A 23,656-nucleotide genomic window follows, 5' to 3' on the forward strand; every position below is an offset into this window, starting at 1 on the left:
TCCCTTTAAAGGTAACAGTGACACAACCATTTGACTGATTCTTCCACAAATCAGTGATCATCCACCCAAATTGAAAAAAACTATAACTGTAAGCACAATTAAATAGCTCAATAAATATCACTCTTCACCTATATTGAAATATGGTAAATATTTACCTGCATGTCCTCTTTCCAAGCAGGTGATGGTGGCTCTTTCTCAGGAAGTTCATCAGAAGAGCTCTCCTATTAAATTAATAAAAGGTACAACAAATTGCAGTTTAAAATAAATGAAAAAAACTGAATAAAGAGAATAATTACCTATCAATAAACAATGTAATAAAAGGGTAACAAAAATGTGAAAAAATAGTTACTTGAAAAGTGCTGTTAGCGCACAATGAAACAGAGAGAAATGCAGGTAAACAACAGAGATTTATTAGTGAGCATCTTTTCTGTCCTAATAAGATGCTCATCATCATTTAAACAGACTTACTCATCTAACATATGGAAAATAATGCTGACTGGCTGTGAAATAATTTGTGGAAAAATGAGGTGCACTTTTCACTTAATGGAGGCATAGCTATACACAACTGTTAACTGTGCTTAGCTAGTATAACAACTATGACTGACTTGCCAGTTGTTTTCCTTTAACACACTTTATTTACATTTTACCATATTAATAAACCTACAGAAATAAAATTTTTGTAAACAAGTACTTCTTTCTAATGTCTTTCTTTGATTATTTTTTTCTTTTCACTTTGGAACTGCTTAAAGAGGTGGGAAGAAGCAGTAGGAAGAGGAAAGAGGAGGGGGGGGGGGGGGAGGGTTTAAGTATTTCTTGGGACATTACTAGAAAGTGTACAACAAGAGCCAAACATTTGCATATCCTACTGATAAATACCAAAAAGTTAGAAGGCAAAGCTACAAATCCTTTCAGTATTTCACTGTGCTCTGTCACTGATGGTTTTGGAAAGCAGTTAAAATGAAACTTCTGAAATTTTTAGCAATCTTATGGTAAGTACCACTGAAGTAGTTTTAAAGTTTAGCTGGAACTAGTCATTTTGCACAGACTGTTGATTCCACACAGTAGCTTTAGTTAAGTGGTTTCCTCATTAACCCTGCTGGATGTGCAAATCAGAGACATGGATGAATTGACATGTGTAACATTGCTCGTGTCCAGAGGGGGTGCCTGCAGCATAACACAGACTTGTCTATCACAAGCTGGTCATGTGAACTTCCACAGTGTACAAATATAAGGCCGCCCGGTGGCGGTCTCTTCTTCAGATGCTGTTATCCGACTTACTTCTACCAGTGGACTCTTTGAATGCCATAACTGTTTACTGTATACATGGTGCTACAAATTATCAACTTTGTGGTTGCCACAACCGCTAGGATTAATTGAACTTTGACTACTAAATATACAGCTCTTTGCTAGGTGATGCTTGGACATACTGATCTTGATTAGGAACTGTCTCATGTTAATTTATATTGTGCCTCCAATCCAAGAACTATTACTGTTTGATTCGTAAACTAATACACAATGTTGTTACAGAAGCTATTTGTGTTCAACAAACTCTGTTGTCCCTAAATGAGGGTTGTAAAAGTTTTTCAAGCAAAACCAATTCCTGCTGTACTCTACATACAGTACCGTTTCCCGAAGTATACACAGGATCCTAAATGTAACATATTCTTAAGTATAAAAAAATATGACAGTTACACTGTGTGTTGTAAATAAATTATTGTTTCAGACAATGCTTCACACCATATAGAGCATTTATAGGTTTGTGTCCATACAGAAAGCAAGTATGTGTATTTTTGAACTTTCATTACACGCACAGCCTATTTTTCATAATGGTTTTCCCTTAGGAATAACTTCCTCTCAGCTTATGATGGAAAGCAATGATCTCCTTATGCTTAGGAGTTATTGTCCAACTTTTAGCACCACTGAGATCTCTTGCTTTGGTAAATGAGATTATTTTATTCAGTATTCAAGATATTTTGAACATAATAAATTTTATTTACATCAAGAAGCTTATGTCCACAAATCGGCAAGGTTTTAGAAAGCATAGCTCATGCAAAACTCGGCTTGTCCTTTTCTCACATGATATATTGTGAACTATGGATGAAGAGCAACAGGCAGAGTCCACATTTCTAGATGGCTGGAAAGCATTCGACATGGTGCCCCACTGCAGACTGTTAACGAAGGTATGAGTGTATGGAATAGGTTCCCAGACATGTAAGTGGCTTGAAGACTTCTTCAGTAACAGAACTCAGTATGCTTTCCTCATCAGCGAGTGTGTATTCAGAGACAAGGGCACCATCAAGAGTCCCCAGGGAACTATGATAAAACCACTGTTGTTCTCTATATACATAAATGATTCAGTGGACAGGGTGAGCAGCTATCTGTGGTTGTTTGCTGACAATGCTGTGGTGTGTGGTAAGGTGTTGAAGTTGAGCGGCTGTAGGAAGATACAAGATGACTTTGATAAAATTTCTAGTTGGCGTGATGAATGGCAGTTAGCTCTGAATGTAGAAAAACGTAAGTTAATACAGATGAGTAGGAAAAACAAACCCATAATGTTCAGATATAGCTTCAGTAGTGTCCTGCATTATAGTCACGTCGTTTAAATATGTGAGTGTAATTCTGCAAAGCAACATAAAATGGAATGAGCATGTGATGATTGTGGTACAGGAGGCAAATGGTAGAATTTGCTTTATTGGGAGAATTTTGGGAAAGTGTGGTTTATCTGTACAGGAGAGCGCATATAGGACACTAGTACGACCTATTCTTGAGTACTGCTGAGGTGTTTGGGATCCATACCAGGCTGGGTTAAAGGAATAAATCAATGCAATTCAGAGGCAGGCTCCTAGATTTGTTACGAGTAGGTTCAAACAACACACAAATGTTACAGAGATGCTTCAGGAACTCAAATGGGAATCCCTGGAGGGAAGATATTTTCTCTTAGGAACACTGTTGAGAAAATTTACAGAACCAGCACTTGAAGCTGAATGCAATAGAATGATTCTACTGTCACTAACATACATTTTGCATAAGGAGACAAATACAAGATATGAGAAATTAGGACTTATAGGCAGTCATTTTTCTCTCACTCTATTTGCGAGTGGAACAGGAAAGGAAATGATTAGTAGTGGTAAAGGGTACCCTCCGCCATAAACTGTGCAACTGCTTGCAGAGTATGTATGTATGTACAGGGCTATTACAAATGATTGAAGCGATTTCATAAATTCACTGTAGCTCCATTCATTGACATATGGTCACGACACACTACAAATACGTAGAAAAACTCATAAAGTTTTGTTCGGCTGAAGCCACACTTCAGGTTTCTGCCGCCAGAGCGCTCGAGAGCGCAGTGAGACAAAATGGCGACAGGAGCCGAGAAAGCGTATGTCGTGCTTGAAATGCACTCACATCAGTCAGTCATAACAGTGCAACGACACTTCAGGACGAAGTTCAACAATGATCCACCAACTGCTAATTCCATTCGGCGATGGTATGCGCAGTTTAAAGCTTCTGGATGCCTCTGTAAGGGGACATCAATGGGTCGGCTGCAGTGAGCGAAGAAACGGTTGAACGCGTGCGGGCAAGTTTCACGCGTAGCCCGCGGAAGTCGACGAATAAAGCAAGCAGGGAGCTAAACGTACCACAGCCTGGAAAATCTTACGGAAAAGGCTAAAGCAGAAGCCTTACCATTTACAATTGCTGCGAGCCCTGACACCCGATGACAAAGTCAAACGCTTTGAATTTTCGGCGCGGTTGCAACAGCTCATGGAAGAGGATGCGTTCGGTGCAAAACTTATTTTCAGTGATGAAGTGGTGAATGGTGAAGTGAACAGACACAATGTGCGAATCTGGGCGGTAGAGAATCCTCACGCATTCGTGCAGCAAATTCGCAGTTCACCAAAAGTTAACGTGTTTTGTGCAATCTCACGGTTTAAAGTTTACAGCCCCTTTTTCTTCTGCGAAAAAAACGTTACAGGACATGTGTATCTGGACATGCTGGAAAATTGGCTCATGCCACAACTGGAGACCGACAGCGCCGACTTCATCTTTCAACAGGATGGTGCTCCACCGCACTTCCATCATGATGTTCGGCATTTCTTAAACAGGAGATTGGAAAATCGATGGATCGGTCGTGGTCGAGATCATGATCAGCAATTCATGCCATGGCCTCCAAGCTGTCCCGACTTAACCCCATGTGATTTCTTTGTGTGGGGTTATGTGAAAGATTCAGTGTGTAAACCTCCTCTACCAAGAAACGCGCCAGAACTGCGAGCTCGCATCAACTATGCTTTCGAACTCATTGATGGAGATATGCTGCGCCGAGTGTGGGAGGAACTTGATTATCGGCTTGATGTCTGCCGAATCACTACAGGGGCACATATCGAACATTTGTGAATGCTTAAAAAAACTTTTTGAGTTTTTGTATGTGTGTGCAAAGCATTGTGAAAATATCTCAAATAATAAAGTTATTGTAGAGCTGTGAAATCACTTCAATCATTTGTAATAACCCTGTATGTATGTATGTATGTATGTACATGTTGATGAAAAACACAACTCAGTTAATTTCTAAATGTTGGATTCACATTTAAACATATACTTTGTGTGTGCACTTCTGTAAGTGCCCTAATTTGTCTTATAGATCATTATGTAACATCTCATACTAACAGTAGAATCATACCACAGTCTGCCCCAATCGATAGCTTTCTGAACTTAATTTAACAGTATTACACAAGCCGAACATCATTGTTCTCCAAATGCTTCCCATATAAATATCCTGAGCATTTCTATAAAACACTCATATTTAGTTTCATGTTCCATGGATCATTTTATGCTATAATCATAATGACATGGAACGAGTCACTTTACAGTCACATCGGAAATTAATCAGTAAATATGGCTACATGCTGAACATTTATAAGGCGTTTTGTGAAGTGTTTACACACACACAGACAGACCTGAGTTAGCAATTCCTACCCACCACCTTTCACATAATAGAAATTCTTCTACAAAACAGAAGGAGTTGCGGAGGAAAAACTTTTTAAGTTTGTTTTCAAATTATATTTTGCTGCATGTCAGACATTTTATATCATTGGATAAGTGATCAAAAATGTTAGCTGCAGCATTGTGCAATCCTTTTTGTGCCAAAGATGACTTTAATGTGTGAAGTAATGAACCTCATTTTTCCTTCTAGTATTGTAATTACTTACACCACTGTTCCTTTTGAACTATAGTTGATTATTTACAACATGATTCATGAGGGAATAAATATACTATGAAGCAGTAGTCAGAATGTCTAACTCCTTAAACAGATGTCTACATGACATGCATGGGTGAGCACCACATACACTGATCAGCCAGAACATTATGACCACTTACCTAATAGCTGGTATGTGCAAGTTTTGCATGGATAACAGTTGTGATGTGGCATGGCAGGGAAGCAACGAGGCCTTGGTAGACTTGCTGGAGGGAGTTGACACCACATCTGCACACCCAAGTCACATAATTCCTGTAAATTCTGGGAAGGGGGACAATGAGTTCTGATGCCACGTTCAATCACATCTCAGATCTGGCGAGTTGGAGGGGGCAGCACATCAACTGGAACTTGCCCCTGTGTTCCTAAACAACTCCATCATGCTCTTGGTCTTGTGACATGGCGCATTATCTTACTGAAAAATGCTATTGGTGTCAGGAACATGGTCATCATGAAGGAGTGTACATGGTCTGCAACCAGTGTACGATACTCCTTGGTCATCAAGGTATCTTGCACGAGCTCCACTGGACCTATGGACGCCCACACAAATGTTCCCCAGAGCATAATGGAGCCACCGCCAGCTTGTTTCCATCCCACAATACAGGTGTCACGAAGTTGTTCTCCTGGACGACAACATATCCGCGCCCTCCCATCAGCATGATGAAGAATGTACTGGAGTTCATCAGACCATGCAACACACTGCCAGTGTGCCAACATCCAGTGCAGGTGGTCATGTGCCCATTTCAGTCATAGTTGCTGATGTCGTGGTGTTAACATTGGCATATGCATGGGTCGCCAGCTGTGGAGGCCCACTGTTAGGGGTGTTCAGTTCACTGTCTGTTCAGACACGATTGTACTCTTCTCAGCATTAAAGCCTGATGTTAGCTCCACCACAGTTCGCCACCCGTCCTGTTTTACCAGTCTGACCAGCCTATGACATCTGACACCTGTAATGAGATGTGACCCCCAACCCATCGACGTCTACACATGGTTTCACCTTTGTTTCGCCACGTGTTGAAGACACTCACCACAGCACTTCTCAAACACTCGATAAGTTGTGCAGTTTCCAAAATGCTCATACTGAGCCTCTGGGCAATCACAATCTGCCCTTGGTCAGATTCAGATAAATCGTGTCTTCCTCATTCTACACATGGAAAGCACTCTCACTGATACTATATGCCCTTGCGTATGTTTGACTAGCAGTCATTCCTCACCAGGCGATGCTGCTATCGCCTTGATGGGTTTATATCAATAGTAGGTTGATGTTCACAATGTTCTGGCTGATCAGTGTATCATTCTTAGAGCATGTTTTTGAACAATGAAGAGTTTCTTTCTTAAAGGCGAGTTATTCCATTTACATTGCTGAAGGAAAATATGCAAAATGTCAATTTACCGATTTCTCTCTCCCCAGGATCTGCAATGACTCTCAATGTCGATGTGGCTAAACTAAGTTGTTTTAGGAGTGCCAAAATGTGCTTTTTCCAGTTTAAATTCTCATCCATATGGACACCTAAGAATTCTGAATTTTTCATCCTATTTATTATTTCCACACCATGTGCAACACTTATCTTGTGATTATTAGATGTGCAGAACTGAATACATTGTGTGTCTTTAAAATTGAGGGCGAGACGATTTGTGGAAAACCAATGATACTTTTAATAACTTTGCTAACCATTTTTCCTGTGTATGTACTTTTAAGTATGCTTGGATTGATAACAATACTAGTGTCATCTGCAGCAAGAACTAATTCTGCTTGTTGTGTGTTAGACCAAAGATTGTTTACATACGTGAGAAACAACAGTGAATCTAAGACTGACCCCTGAGGAATCCCATGTGTGATTTTTTCCCCAGTCAGAATTATGTCCCTGGACTATATTGCTTTAATGACTAAGTACAACTTCGTGCATTCTTTTAGTTAGATATGACATTATCCATTAGTTGACTAAACCATCAATCTTATAAAACTTCATTTTATCTAGGAGATTACTGTGACTTACAGAGTCACATGTGTTGCGAGGGAACCTCCCCATCGCACCCCCCTCAGATTTAGTTATAAGTTGGCACAGTGGATAGGCCTTGAAAAACTAAACACAGATCAATCGAGAAAACAGGAAGTAGTTGTGTGGAACTATGAAAAAAATAAGCAAAATATACAAACTGAGTAGTCAATGCGCAAGATAGGCAACATCATGGATAATGTGAGCTCAAGAGCGCCGTGGTCCCGTGGACAGCGTGAGCAGCTGCGGAACGAAAGGTCCTTGGTTCAAGTCTTCCCTTGAGTGAGAGATTTACTTTCTTTATTTTCGCAAAGTTAAGATATGTCCGTTCATTCATTCACTGTAATAAGTTTAGTGTCTGTGTTTTGCGACCGCACCGCAAAACCGTGTGATTAGTAGACGAAAGGACGTGCCTCTCCAATGGGAACTGAAAACATTTGATCGCAAGGTCATAGGTCCACCGATTCCTCCACAGGAAAACACGTCTGGTATATTCTATACGACACTGGTGACGGCATGTGTGTCACATGACAGGAATATGTTGTCGACCCACCTAACTTGTACACTTGGCGAATGGGTAAAAAGATTTTCTACCTTGCCCGATTTAGGTTTTCTTGTGGATGTGATAATCACTCCCAAAAAAGTGATGAAAACATAAGAGTTTGTCACATAAACTGCAACAAATGAATGCAACAGTTTCACAGTCGCACAGTTTTCCCTGTGCTCTGTCAAAACATATGTTTCTTTAGGTGTAGCGTCCCCTTACTACGGTGCAGTTACCTCGCATCAGACAGACACACAATAATTGTCTGAAAATAAAAAGTTAAACTTTTCACTCGAGGGAAGACTTGAACCAAGGACCTCTCGCTCCGGAGCTGCTCATGCTATCCACGGGACCACAGCGCTCTTGAGCTCACATTATCCATGATGTTGCCTATCTTGCGCATGGACTACTCAGTTTGTATATTTTGCTTATTTTTTTCATAGTTCCACACAACTTCCTCCTGTTTTCTCGATTGATATGTGTCTAGTTTTTCAAGGAGTATCCACTGTGCCAACTTATAACTAAATCTGAGGGGGGGAGGGGGGGTGTGATGGGGAGGTTCCCTTGTTAGATATTTCACACAACATACCAACTGGTGCTATTGTAATACCTAATGCTTGTAAAATTTTGTGAGTGAACATGTGAATGGCATTTTCAGTGGAGCAACTCTTCTGAAAGCCCAAATGTGATTTTCTGAGGATATTATTGTTGCTAAAGTGAGATATGATTCTAGAATACAACACCTTCTCAACAATTTTGCAAAATGTCTGCATCATCATACAGATGACAGTGCCTGGCCACAACTCTTAGGTTCCTTCAATCACACCCATTAGATTTGCCTCGATTGGATCCATAACACTCAATTAATGCTCAAGGATACATCACATTAGTGTTGTATACAAGCCCAAAATTCTCATCATACATAAGTATCTTCAATTTGACCTCAATAAAGTCCATTTTAAGACATTTAAATGAGGTGAGTAAGTCCAGCAGTGTACCATTAATGCTGTTCTAAATGGTTATCAAACATTTTTCTTATTTTTATACAAATTATTTTGCATCAGCCCATATTTAAGGGGTGCTGTAAGGAAATTTCACTACAGTTATCAAAAAGGAAGACACTTTCTTGTGTCCAAAAGCATCAACAATGAGCACACTGAAAATACTGCTCATACTGTGTTACACATCATTAATGTACCTCTCCTAAATGTCATTAGGCCCATTTTTGCTGGTTTTTCCAACACATAACTGCAATTTTGTTTTTGCGATGTGTTGGTGGAATCAGCCAAAACAATACAGCCCACAATGTCATGCACGACTGCCATCCTGAATGGACGGAAAACTAACTGATTTGAGGTTTTATAGGTGCATGACAAGGCCACGAGTCTGCCCATCCTACTTAAACACACATGTTAATGAGTATGATTTGGTGGGAGGGGGTGGGGGAGGGTGGATAAACTATGATCTTTTTCAGCATCAGATCTATTTGTTATGACACATTACTGTAGTCCATTATATGACTAAACTAATAATGAGCAGGAGAGAAATGTTTACACACCGAAAAAACACTCTTGATGTGTGCAGCCTAAAAGAGAAGTAATACGTGAAGAAATTTGGGAGTGTTAGAAGGTGTCGGCGAAGGGGTGAGCGGAGCTAGATCAGTCAGATGCCACCTCTTCGCCTATCAGGAACACAATGCACATCCTCCAAACCAGTATCATACAATTAATGCCAATATTCTGTGTAAATCTTGCTTTCCTTACTTCAATTTAGAAAACTGATCCATCAGTTAAACCTTGTTAATTAATTATCATACTTAACGTTGAAGCTTTTCTGTCCATATTTGCTTAGAAACAGCTTTGTTTTGGAGGTGGTCCGCTCTGAGCAAAATACAATTTTATCCTTTCCTGTATCTCCCAGACATGTTTTGCTGGAGTTTCACATCATCAGTTAGCTTTTGTTTTATTTCTTGTACCACATGCTGTGGTTTTCCTGGGCTTCATGTTCTTTATTGCACTTGATTTCTTTCACAGCTTCTCCTTTTCTCTGGTTTTGCCATTTTCTTCACTTGAATATCTTCGCCATGTAACTTTCACTGTCACCTACTATGATCCCCCCCCCCTCTCTCTCTCTCTCACGCACACACACACACACACACACACACACACACACACACACACACAGCATTGAACAGCTGTACAGTAATAAGATGGTATAAAATATACTGTCCTTAGGACATCGCTTTGTAATGTAACACTCTTTAAATCCAATTCAAATCTCTGAGTAATATTGAAGAACGATAACTGATAAAAAAAATACTGAATGTATTAATGTATTCTTAAATGTTAAACTGCTTTCAGAAAAAAATTAAATAAATAAATAAATTATAGCCGATGTGGTGACATTTGAGACAGACTCTAGTTTCCTATTATGCTCCTCTCTTTATCTACTTTTGTATGGCTGCACTGTTGTGAAGATAAAATGAGAACACTAACATAAAAAAGATTTAATAATAAAGAATTAATGCACAAGATGCTCGAATTGCTTGATTCAGATACTAGTCGATTTCTAGAGAATCGATGATTCTTGGAATTCTGTAATCTGAATTGGTATGTGACATTTCTAACTAAAATCATTATATATACCTTTTTTTACTCTAATTCCAGTTAATCTAAGTAAATATTAGTGCTATTGCTATATTGCCAATAGATACTAGATGAAATTTTGAGTAAGCGGCTCATAATTTCAAGTAATTTGTGCAATTATGAGGGTTATTTATTTACTTGGAATTAGTAACATTGGTCTGACTGACTGACATTCATTCATGTCCATATGGCTTAGTGAGCAGCAACATAACCTCGTCTTTGTGTTAGTTACGGTTTTATAGACAATACAGTTGCAAGAAGGTTAAGAAAAAAGAACCTGTTTGGAATTTTTTCAATTTAAATGGGAAAGGAGTATCTTGTAAATATTGTTTTAAGGAATACAAACGTCGCATTCCAACAAAATGGAAAAACATATCAACAAGTCTTTCCAGAGTCCTCAGAATTTGAAAAATGCACTTGAGTTAGGTACAGTGATTTTTGCAGTAACAGAGTATAACTGAAAATACTACATAACGAGCTAGCTTTCTTTCATACTTGAGTGTTGTTTTCTTTCTATTTTTTAATTATGTACTACTACAAGAAGTGACCACTTTAAAGATGTAAAAAATTATATTTATGGTACAATTTATTTCCCCTAATAACTCTCCCCTAACTCTCAAGCAGCTTTTCCAACTTGGTTAGCCAAACACTGAAGAAGCAGTGTTGCAAAATATCTTTTCCAACACAAAGTATCAGCTTAAAATTTTTTTATAAGTGCCGCTTATCAGTTAATCTTTAAAATGCATAAATGCCTGCGCATTTATGAAGTCTGAGCATTTGCCCAGGCAATTATCCTGGGCATCTGCACTGAGTTATAAATGCCCAGGCATTTTACACGACTAACTGTGGGTCATGTTTGCAACATATAAGGTGTTCCTTCCCACATGGATCACCCCTGTGTAAAATTCCCAAAATGGTGGAAGTCAAACATGAAGAAGGCCATAGATTATTGTATTAAATAAGTTGGGAGTGATACCTCAGGTAAGGCATTTCCTAAGGTTTGTGCTGATGGATGTCGAGTGATGTTCTCCATTTAGTAAGCTCTTATGACAAGCATTAGCATGGGCCTATTCTAACACAGATTCTGCTGGGGGCTTTCAGTCTGAAATGTGAAACAGTAAAAAAAAGATACAGAAATATTAAAACAAAGGGGCTGCAGTACAAGCAAGGAAGGAAGTATTAAAACTGCTCAGGTTCCCATGCTTGCCACACATGCTCATGAAAGAATCATGAGTTCCCTGGTGACCCATTTGATAGAGTGGCCCCACATTAGTCAAGACCTACACATTAACGGGCACAACAAAACATGAAGAATAAGCAGTACTCCAGCAGTAACTGAGTTGAAGAATTAGAAATGGAAAAATTATCTGCAAGGTGGGTGCCACGACTCTTTATGCTGGATCAAAAATGCACGAGAATGGACATATCAAAACAATGTTTGGCCCATTTTAGGAGAAACGAATAACATTTTTTATGCCAGTTTGTGACCACAGATGAAACATTGGTGCACTACTATATCCCAGAGACAAAGCAACAGTCAAAGCAGTGGAAACATGCTGATTCTCTGCCACCAAAGAAAGCAAAGACAATTCATTCGGCGGGAAAGGTCATGGCATCAGTGTTCTGAAATGTGAAGGGGATTCGGTTTGTAGATTATCTCCCCACTGGAAAAAAAACAATTACTGGAGAATACTATGCTAACCTCCTGAACAAACCGTAACAAAAGGTATGTGAAAAAAGGCCAGGTTTAGCAAGGAAGAATGTCTCTTCCATCAAGAAAATGCGCACCCACACGTGCCGTTGCCATGGCAAAATTACACAAACTAAGGTATGAACTGTTGCCACACCCACCTTATTCACCTGATATGGCTCCGCCAGACTTCCATCCCTTCCCAAAACAGAAAATTTTTCTTGGTGGACGAAGATTCACTTAAAACGAAGAATTGACAGTCAGAGTTGACAACTATTTTGCAGGCATGGAGGAAACTCACTTTCGAGATAGGAGCAAGGCACTGGAACATCATTGGACCAAGTGCATTAATCTACAAGGAGACTACATTGAAAAATAAAAAAGGTTTCAGTGATGTACGGTAAGTACTTTTTTTCTATTCCATTCCGAGAACTTTTCAAACCACCCTCCGAAGTGCTACATGTTTTATCATTAAACTAAATTTTGCATTAGACTAATTTGGAACTGCTCTACTGAATGGGCACATAAAAGATTTCCCTTCATAAAAAAACATTCTATCAGAAATATTGACACTGGGTGTTGCATGACAGGTGTAATGAGAAGCCATTGTTTGAGCTGACACCATACACACATTGCAAAAACAAAATTGAAAATATGTACCAAAACATGGGAAAAAGAGGGCCTGGAGCATCTTAGAAGAGGGACTGGGTATATACTAAAACACAAGTATCCTTATCATACCTTTCAAGCAATGGAATTCTAGTATGGAATAACAACATTAAAAGGATAGATTGCTATTCATTGCATACAGGAGGCACTAAGTGGCAGATGGTACATTGGAAAAGACTGCCAGAAATTAGTCAGCTATCTAAGTCCTTCATCATATGTAGAAAATACAAAAAACACACACACACACACACGACCACTGTTTTCTCCAGCCTCTAAGGCCTGACTGGCCTTAGCGTTTGGTCATGACAGTCTCTCTCTCTCTCTCTCTCTCTCTCTCTCTCTCTCTCTCTCTCTCTGTGTGTGTGTGTGTGTGTGTGTGTGTGGGGGGGGGGGGGGGGGGGGGGCGCAACATTTCAGGTCTCAATAGAATCTGCACGTTTCAGTGACTGTCTCATTGTCCTTCCAACAGCAGCCAGCTAACTGAAACAATGTATTTGCTTTCTTCTTAACTCATTATGGAGGAAGAAGGGGGGTGGAGGTGGGGTGTCTGCTGACTCAGTTTTTCAGGTGGACTGAGGAGCACAGTTGAATACATGTGTGCATGAGTCAGCTGTGCGAACAGGCTGAAGTTAATGCAACAGGCAGAGCAGCAGCTTTACAAGCAGCATCTTTACAGTCCAGGAGCCACCAGTATGTTTTCTTAGTGTGTGCTATGATGAAGAACACATTTGTATTTTATATTATGAGTTACCTGAAACAAATTGTGTGTAAATCAAGGAGCAATGAACAATAGGGACCATCCGAATGAGGCAGAGCACCTGTTAAGACACTAACCGCATATTCAAGAGGATGAAGTTGCTCTGTCCTGTCATCCTGATGTGTGTTTTCTATGGTTTTCCTGAATCACTTAGGCAAATGCCAGGATGGTTCCTTAATCAAGACCATGAGTGATCACCTGTCCTATTTTCATAAAGCATGTTATGTATACTCTGTGTTGTACATTTTGAGCTACTGACTTGCGTTTTATTACTTTGGCAATTCTTCTATCATTGTGAGATGATGCTTGGATGAATAAAGATAAATAAAAATAAATTAATCCAGCAAAAAACTCACTTTCATGTCATGGGGATGGAGCTGAATTTAGATATGATATGGTGCATACCACAACCAAAACTATTGTAAATCCTGCTGTGGTACAAGTTCATATGCAGCACTCCTTTGTTATTTCTCTCAACAGTTAGCATTGTGGTCTGGAATTCAATCTTTGGATACAAAACTACAAGGAAAAGTAACAACCCTTTGACAGTGGGACAACCGTATCAATTGTAACAGATAAATTATTTTTTGACCTATAGCAGGTATTTAACAGGGTCCCAAAAGCAGAGTTCTTGAAATCTATATAGCTCCTTTAGGAGTGTGTATAAAAAATTAGAGGAACAACATAGGAACAGGGACCCAGGGAATTTATGAATTATGAGGCAAGTTATCCAGCAAGGCTGTAGCCTGGATTCCCTGCTTTTAGCAATATACCTTCACTGGGCAACAAAGGTACATAGCAGCAAATTAAAGGGCTGACCATCAAAAATTGCCAGATTAAAGTAGTTTAAAGAACAGTTTGGGCTTTGCAGACAACCTAGTATGGTAGCCTTTTGTGAACAAATCATACAATGCAGCAGCAATGTCTGTGTGGAAAAGTTGAAGGAGAAAGAACTGGTGGTAAATTTACAAACCAAAAACATGATTATAACCAGAGGGAAAAAAATGCATTATACCATAGTTGGAGGAAAGTCATTACAACATGTTTGTAAATTTCAATACTTGTTTCTGTCATTAGTGTAAATGGTAAGACAAAAACAGAAATTACAGAAAGAGTTAGGGCAGCACAGCCTCTGTTTAATGGAGTCAAATGAAACAGCCTCAACAATAGAAAGATATCAAAGGGTAAAGCTAGATATGTGTAGATATACCAACACCCTGACATTGATCTAGAGCTGATAATTTCATGTAGTGAACAAAAAGTTAGATACAGACAGCAGTGATGAAGTATCTTTGGAAAACAGAGAACAAGCGTAGGAGGGACGGACCCAGAACACAGCCAATCAGAAAAATTTAAACATGAAGCCGTTTGAATAGACTATTCAAGAGTTATAGCTCAAGTGGTCTGGACACATTTAGTGAATGTTGAAAGATTGTCTGTCAAACTTAATGAAGGACACAAGGATACATGCCGAGATAAGAAGAGAATGGCCGAGGAAAACAATGGAGAATGAAAGAGAGGAGGCAATGCAGGAGAGGGGAATGTAAATTATATAGGTAGTAACCGCAACTGCAGACGGAATGAGATGGACATCCCTCATATCCTAAATCTCATAAGGCAGATGTGGATAAAATACGGCTAAGTTGATATCATGGAGATGTTGCTGAATTTACATATGATACGGTACAGCTGTACAACTATGTTATTTCTCAGTATCAAGTTTCTGCTGCAATTTGTTACTGTATGAGTGTGAATACTCTTCACAATACTTGTTACTACAAAATCTAATCCTGACAGCCCTTTGAAGACTGAATATCAATACTAAGCACTGTGTCTCAGAACAGCTATCATTCTAACAAACTAACACAGATTCCTGACACTATATAGATGATTCAGGTCACTTGACGACACAGTGTAGAAAAACTTAATAGCTTTAAATTCTCTGGACATAATACTCCAATACTCCAACAGAAATTAATCCTCCTTAGACAGTGGGAAAACTTTATGAGTTTGATTCAGTGAGAGATTAAAACTGCATGCTGAATCGGGGAAATCTTGCCAATCAGAGGCAACACTCGATCAATGTAACAATCTGAAGATGTTCCTAGGTCAGCTTGAAGCTTGTCTTCTATTTTTTTCCTATTGTTCTTTATTATTCAGAAGTGTTTACAATTGCCTAGAAGACTAGCAGGTCTGTAAGAAAGGCTTCCTTGAGATTTTTATGGAACCCCAGATTTAAACAGCCCACTGAGAAAGGATGTCATAGAAATGTGTAGTGTGCACACAGCAGCATAACATTAAATGCTTAGCGATGCAGAAGGGTTCTGGGCTGATCCTCTAGGCCTAGTCAGTAGAGCTCCATTTGGGAGCCATCCATGAGCACATCTGCTTGCCAATATGACTCACAAACCTACAAGAATTCACAAGTGGCAACTCTTTGATAACATTCATCATTTTTACTGTCCCACAACCATTTGCAGGAATCATATAACAGTCCATTGTAGTGTTTATCAAACAATACAGTAAACATAAAGCTCCATTGTAGACAGTTTCTGTAACTAGGAAGAGTCACTGAAACATATTTGTTAGTTTATAATAATTTCTCAGTCTACTCATCCACCCACAAGGAAATATTGAATTGGCAATGGGGGCCTGAGGCTTATTCAGTAGCTGCTCGAGCTTGTAATTGTACAATTTATTCATTAGCAAGAGCAGCTGGCCCTGTTAAAACGCAAACAACAAGAAAAATAAACACAAACAATAACCAGGCTTGTTCTGTCAACTGTTGCTGCAGACAACCAATTTCAGTACAAAGGAGACTAAAATTTGCTGTCTCAGGCAGTGCTCATCATCATCATCCAGGTGAAATATTTAGAGCATAATACACTTCTTACAATTTATAGGTGGATTTTGATACATTTCTTTGGTGCATGAGATCCTCTTCAGTTTCATGGAATTTCTAGGCTGCCTGACTATTACTACATGCAACACAGCGATGTGTTTTTGGCATATTTGTTGTTAATTCTGGATTGTAAACAACCAAGGGAGTCATATCTTCCTTTGGAAATACGGAAGCGTCTGATCCCGCCCGTCTGCTTTGACTCATGACGTCACAAATATGGCGGAAACAAAAACAAACACACACACACTTTCCACTAGAAGCCTAATGACACTAACGGGACAAGCGCGGGAAATGGGGTGTTTGGGGGGGGGGGGGGGGGGTCAAACTAAATATAAACAAATTTAGACGCCTTGCGTAGCTACAACGTGTAAGTGAAGACAGCCATGCACGAATACCCACCCACCTCCCCAGGGGTCGCAACCCCTGCAACCCATAGAAGATAAAGATGCTTCAGTAGGTGATTAGTGTTTTTTGTCTTAAAAAAAAATCTCACGGGATAGAATGAACAGATCAGAAAGATAAATATAATAAACTAAAACAGAAATAGGAGGAAACAGATAATTAAAATAAGTAATAAGTGTTTTTAAATTTAAAAAAAAAAATCTCACGAGATAGAACGAAAAGATCAGAAAAGTAAATAAAATAAGATAAAACAGAACTGGAGACAGCCACACTCAAACCAAACTCCGCGCCGTCATGACGTTACACATGACAACAACCTTACGTCACAGGTCAAAGCCGACGCGTGGGATCGGACGCTTCTGTCGACCCCTTCCTTTTTTTAATTTATTTGCACATCTAATTCTGTAGGACCAAATTGAGGAGCATATCTCCAAGGTCATGGAAACATGCCGCCAATACATGAAATTATAACACGAAATAAAATGTTAGATGATCCCAAAAAAGTCAAGACATAAGGTCAAGTACACGTTATCAACAATATAACATAACAATCAGCTAAATTTATGAGGAACTATTCAACAGAATAGAAGGAGTGATCCATGAGGAAACTATTCAGTTTCAATTTGAAAGCAAGTGGATTACTGCTAAGATTTTTGAATTCTTTTGGTAGCTTACTGAAAATAGCTGCAGCACTATATAGCACACCTTTCTGCACAAGAGTTAAGGAAGTGCGAGCCAAATGCACACTGGAGTTCTGTCTAGAATTAACTGAGTGAAAGCTGCTAATTCTGATATTGTTAACAAGAAATGACAGTACAAGATATATGTATTAAGAGGCCAGTTTCAGAATACCCAGACTAGTGAACAGGGATCGACAAGAGGTTCATGAACTTACACCACTTATCGCCTGAATTGTCCACTTCTGAGCCAAAAATATCCTTTGATAATGCGAAGAGTTACCCCAAAATAAAATACCGTATGACATAAGTAAACAGCAAACATAAAACTCCAAGTGGTAGAAAGTTTCACTTATTTAGGGAGTGAAATATCTAGGGATGGAAGAATAACCAATGACATTAATAGGAGGTTACAGAAGGGAGGCAATTTCTACCAAACAATAAAACAGCTGATTTGGAATAAGGAAGTTTCAGAAAAGGTAAAACTCCTTATGTGTAAGAACTATTACTTCCCTATTGTCACCTGGTGGAGAAACATGAACAATGACAAAAAAGGGACTGGAGCAGACTGCAAGCAGGAGAAATGAAATTTCTCAGAGCAGTTAAGGGAAAAACAAGAATGGACAGAGAAAGGAATGCAGAGATTAGAAAGGACCTTAAACAAGAAAGTATGAGAGAAGAAATTGAAAACGAAGAGATTAAGATGGTATGGGCATGTTAAGAGGATGCATGGGCAGAGACACCCCAAAATTATGGAAGAACTAAAAATGGATGGAAAAAGACCTAGAGGGCACCGAAGAACACGGTGGAAAATGGGAGTGAGAATATCTGTATAAAGGAGAGGTGTGACCTGGCAGCAAGTGGAGGAAGAAAAGTGGTGGGAGGACAGAGCCAAATGGTGAGGACTCGTCAGCACCCAGACCCTGCAGTAGCTGGAACAGGATTCAGATGTAGATAGATAGATAGATAGATAAATAGATAGATGACATAAGCAATGCTCAGAAAATGATTGTTAAATACTGTACATATATCTACCTGACTTATCAGTAACAGGAACATTTTTACTATTAACTGACTTTATATCGTCGACCTTGTGCTGCTGACCAGACACTTCCCTCACAACTGACCATATGGTTTTAATTTTATCCTGAGAATTAGCTATTCTATTTGTGTACCACAGATTCTTTGCCTTCCTAATAACATTTTTAAGCACCTTACAATACTGTTTGTAATGGGCTACTGTAGCTTGATTGTGACTACTTCTAACATTTTGATATAATTCCCACTTTGTTCTACATGATATCCTTATCCCACTAGTCAGCCACACGGGCTGCCTATTACTGCTAGTATACATACAGGTACATACACAGGAGAAACTGTAGGCCAAGTTCTTGAAAGCATCATTGACTGGTTTTCCTGTGAGTTGTCTTGCCCTCAATTTTAAAGAGACCCAACATATTCAGTTCTGCACATCATAAGGTACTACACCAATAATAAGTGTAACACATGGTGAGGAAATAATCAATATGGTGGAAACTTCAAAATTCTTAGGGTTCCTTATTGATGAGAATTTAAATTGGAAACAACACATTTGGGAACACTTAAAACAACTTAGTTTAGCCAAACTTGCACTTAGAATCATTGCAAATCTCTGGGAGAGAAAAATCAGTAAGTTGACATATTTTGCATATTTTCATTCAGTAATGTTATACAGAATGATGTTCTGGGATAACTCGTCTTTAAAAAAGAAAGTCTTCAGTGTGCAAAAATGTGCTGTGAGAATAATATGTGACACTCACCCATGATCATCTTGTAGACATATATTCAAGGAGCTGGGCATTTTGAATGTTCTTTCACAGTATGTTTATTCCCTCACAAAGCTTATTGTAAATAGTTCACTACAGTTCAAGAGGAACAATGCAGTACATAATTACAATACCAGAAAGAAAAATTACATTCATTTCTCACATTAAGGTTGTATTTAGCACAAAAAATGGTGCACAATGCTGCACCAAACATTTTTTTATCATTTACCCAGCGATATGAAATGTCCGACAGACAGCAAAGTAAAAACTGAGAAAGTTTCTCCTTGACAACTCCATCTATTCTGTAGAAGAATTTACATTATTGTAATGTGTAAAAGGTGTGTGCGCTCACATTTGTAACTCTTTTTCTTTTTGTAAAAAAGACAAAAAAATCAGAAATGTTGAGAATGTATGTACAAATTAATTTGCGATGTGAATGTAAAATGACTTGTTCACCACCGTTACAATCTATTGTGCAAAATGATCCATTGAACATACAACTAACTACCTACAGAATTATTTAACATATATTCTGTTTACATCTTATGACATTTCTCGACACCAAGCAACTCCTCAAGCGGTAATCAACATAGTTTCAATAAGCACGAATCAATCAGATCCCAGTTTACTCTGAACACTCATGATATCCAAAATGCCATGGACACTAGCTCAGGTTGACGCTGTGATTTTTGACTTCCAGGAAGGCTGCACTGTCATCTAGCAAACAAATTACGCCTGTACAAAATATCAGAACAACTATGTAATTACACTGAAGACTTCTCTGTAAACAGAACACAGTATACCGGTCTTAACAGAGAGGCACCTTGAGAAGTGAAGGCAATACCTAGCGTACATCACGGTAGTGTGACAACACTGTTACTGTTCACAATTATACATGACCTGGTGGATAAGAGAGTCCGTAGCCCTATGATGTGTGTATTAGGAGATTACATTACTACAAACTTGCTATAAAATGCAGACACATTTGCATATGATCAATGCCTGGTGTAAATATTAGCAGTTGACTCTAAACATAAATAAAAATAACGTAATGCAGGTAAATACACTAACAGATCCAATATCATTTGCCTACGTGATCGGCAATCAGTCAGTGGAATCAGTTACAACTTTCAAACATTTAGGAGTTTCTACTGAGAGTCATTTTAGGTTGAATGACTGCCCAAGTTGAACCATGGAGTAGTTAAGTGCCAGACTCAGATTTATTGCAAGAATCCTGAAAAAAGTGTTATCCAAGCACAAAAGAGTCTACCTTGTTAGACCAATTTTCTTGAGTGCTGTTTATCAGTTTGGGACACTTATGAAGTTGGATTAACGTTATAGAAGAAAAACGTCTGTCACACGTTTGTTTAGTTAGCAGGTAATTGTCACTGAAATGCTCAATGAACTGCAGTGTGAGACATTACAAGAAATATGGTCTGCATCACAGATAGCATTAGTTACAATTCTATGAACCAACCTTCCAAAATGTGTCAAAAATATACTATTTCCTACAAAATATAATGATGATGATAACACAGACGAGTACAACAGGTTTCATTTGCATGTATTCACCAACCAGGAATGGAGTAGGAAGGGGGAAATTATTCTGGTACATTATGTGCTCTCCATCACACGCCATATGGTGATCTACAGAATACCGATGTCAAAAGTGCTGAGCATGTGAATATAACATATAATGGTGACTGTCACAGTGCCTTAGTAACTTGTACAATTCAGCAGGTTCATATTTTAGCATATCACTTGGTGAAATACATACCATGTATGCATTCACCAGCTGTCTATCAATGATGAAGCCTGTATTAAATAATAGGGATAGTATTCTGAATTTAAACTGTTGCAGAAATAATGGTATGCTACAGTCAACACTACTGTACTTTCACTTTGTAAAATACTGCAAACCAAAGAATGGACATAAATAGTTGTATTTTGTTTACTTTCCACCACAAAGAGGCTTCACAAATGTATTGAGGATTTAAAAGCTTTAAATTTGCAAATGAAACTGGAGAGAAGTGTGATGATATCATGAAACAAGACACTCTTTGCTCACAAAAAATATATACATTATGTAAACAAGTACTGATGATAGATGTGAAACCTGATTCACAATAATACAGTACAACCTATATCAATATAAAAATATATGAACGTTCTAACATGCCTTAACATTCAACCAATTTTCATACATGACTATCATGGGACCGTGGAGCACTTAACATTATTTAGTTCCCAGAAAATCCAGCGTCTCGTATATACATTTCTATTACAAACACCAAGTATTAAGCACAACTCTTGCATTGTTGTTAACATAACATAACTATGTAGATCATTTATTTGTACTCAAAGTTGTGTAATGTGCTCAATAATTATAACTGACAGAATAAATATACCAATGCAAAGCAATAAATAATTACTAATATTTAAAAATGGCAGGCTGACCCAGTAGCTTTCTTTTTGTACCCGTTAATAACTGTGGTAAATATTGGTTCCGAAAGAAATGACGTTCACATGTACCACTGTCATAATAATAAACGAGAGTGCCTAGAATGGATAAGCAATTCTGTTTATGAGCGTTTGAGCCCATTATCGAATAAAAAGTTGTATATTAACATTGCTGTCGAGATGATTATACTGGTCTGAGAAATATTAACTTTATCGAAAAATATGATACAAAGTCAGGTTGTGACAGTACAACTTCTACGCAAGTGTACACCTAACAGTAATGAACTTCACGACGCCCTCAATCAGCAGACGATGTTTCAGCGATTATCACAACAAATCAAGTATCAACAAACATGTAACATATGTTTTTTAGTACGAGAACGCGTGCTGACAGATGATAATATGCACATTTAATTTCAGCAAACGCGGTAACGACGACTCATTGTCATCCCTATTACTTCAAGTTGTCAGTGGAAGTTTATCAACAAATGCCAAGTGTTTCTCAAACTTTATTCAGAGTTAGTACAAATTTCAACTTACCATTCTGAATATGTTTGTTGAAACTACTGTTTTTTATGAAATACGTAACACCATTCACCGAATAACAACCAGAGCATCAGCACTATACCCCCCGCACAAGCAGCAGCAAAACACACTACACTATCCGCCATTTCCTTCTGGACTCGCACACATAAAGTACAAAGACTTGTCTTGCGCATGTCTTGTGCTTGTCTTGAGAGACCACCTGGAAATTTTAATGTTCGGAGAAAAACAAGTCATTCCTTCACAATAATGTAACCGCAGAAAATATTGTCTTCATTATGGACATTCTTAAGCCACTACAATGAAACTTTTCCCGAAAAAATAAAAAAAAATTGCGTAGCTTGGCTTCCCATTATTCAGTAACTTGCTTATATGGGAACAGAACAGTCAACCTGGAAGTAATACTGAAATTTACACGTGTCTTCTGTTAAAATTTGAGTCTCTTCTCAAAGTTTTCGGTGAGCATACAGTCTACACTTTGTTGGACTTATTTCGAAAGCTCTCCACTTATTTATTCAAAGGACAGATTTAAAGAAAATTTCGAACAACATATTTTATAGTTGTTTCAATGTTTTCACCGCTACAAAAATTATCCAATGTGCTTCGTGATTTAAATCGGTCTTTTGCTCTTACTTCCCTCATACAGTGTTTTGACGCGACTTCGTTGCTGTCACTGTGGTCCTTATTAATTTGATCAGTTTCTCATTTTGATGAATGCTGCTCCGCGCCTTTCTAACAGTGATGACTTTCATGAAGTTAGTGGGAATCGAGCGACAGAAGTGAAGCCATCTACATGAGTACCTCATTATTGTGTCTCACAGAACACTGGCTTGATGAGGACAAGTTACATATTGTGTCCCTACCTAACTTTGTGCTAGGTGGTTATTTCTGTAGAAAAATTCTTAAACATGGTGGCAGTTGTATATTCATCAGAAATAATATAAACTTTGCAAATATAAAATTTCGTGTTGATGTAGTGAAGGAAACAGATGTAGAGCTATCAGGAGTTGAGACAGTAGACATTAAACTAGCCGTTATATGTTTATACAGAGCTCCAACTGGTGACATAAATGCTCTCCTAAAAAGTTTGGAATATTCACTTAACAGACTAACACAAGGAAACAGGAGAGTTATTCTATGTGGTGATTTTAATATTGACTTTGCAGAGGACACAAAGAAAAGAATGAATTACTGAATCTCGTGCAAACTTTTAACATGAAATCCACCATAGAAACAGCAACTGGTATCACAAAGACTTCACGCATCATGATTGATCAGATATTTGTAAATGTAGAAATGAAGTATACAATAGGAAAT

The 23,656-nt window shown here is 38.4% G+C and overlaps 1 protein-coding gene across 1 annotated transcript in view; it reads right to left on the minus strand.

Annotated features, from left to right (window-relative positions):
• LOC124721394 (zinc finger protein 135-like) overlaps nucleotides 1-22,535 on the minus strand; it is a 101,635-nt gene extending 79,100 nt beyond the window's left edge. The window contains exons 1-2 of the mRNA XM_047246336.1: nucleotides 22,337-22,535; nucleotides 156-221 (exon numbers count right to left, since the gene is read on the minus strand). Of these exons, the coding sequence (XP_047102292.1) occupies nucleotides 156-221; nucleotides 22,337-22,339 (69 nt within the window). The 5' untranslated portion in view covers nucleotides 22,340-22,535. The remainder of the gene's footprint in view (nucleotides 1-155; nucleotides 222-22,336) is intronic.
• Nucleotides 22,536-23,656: the final 1,121 nt, after the last annotated feature.

This window comes from Schistocerca piceifrons, chromosome X, assembly GCF_021461385.2.
Source record: "Schistocerca piceifrons isolate TAMUIC-IGC-003096 chromosome X, iqSchPice1.1, whole genome shotgun sequence".
NCBI lineage: Eukaryota > Metazoa > Arthropoda > Insecta > Orthoptera > Acrididae > Schistocerca > Schistocerca piceifrons.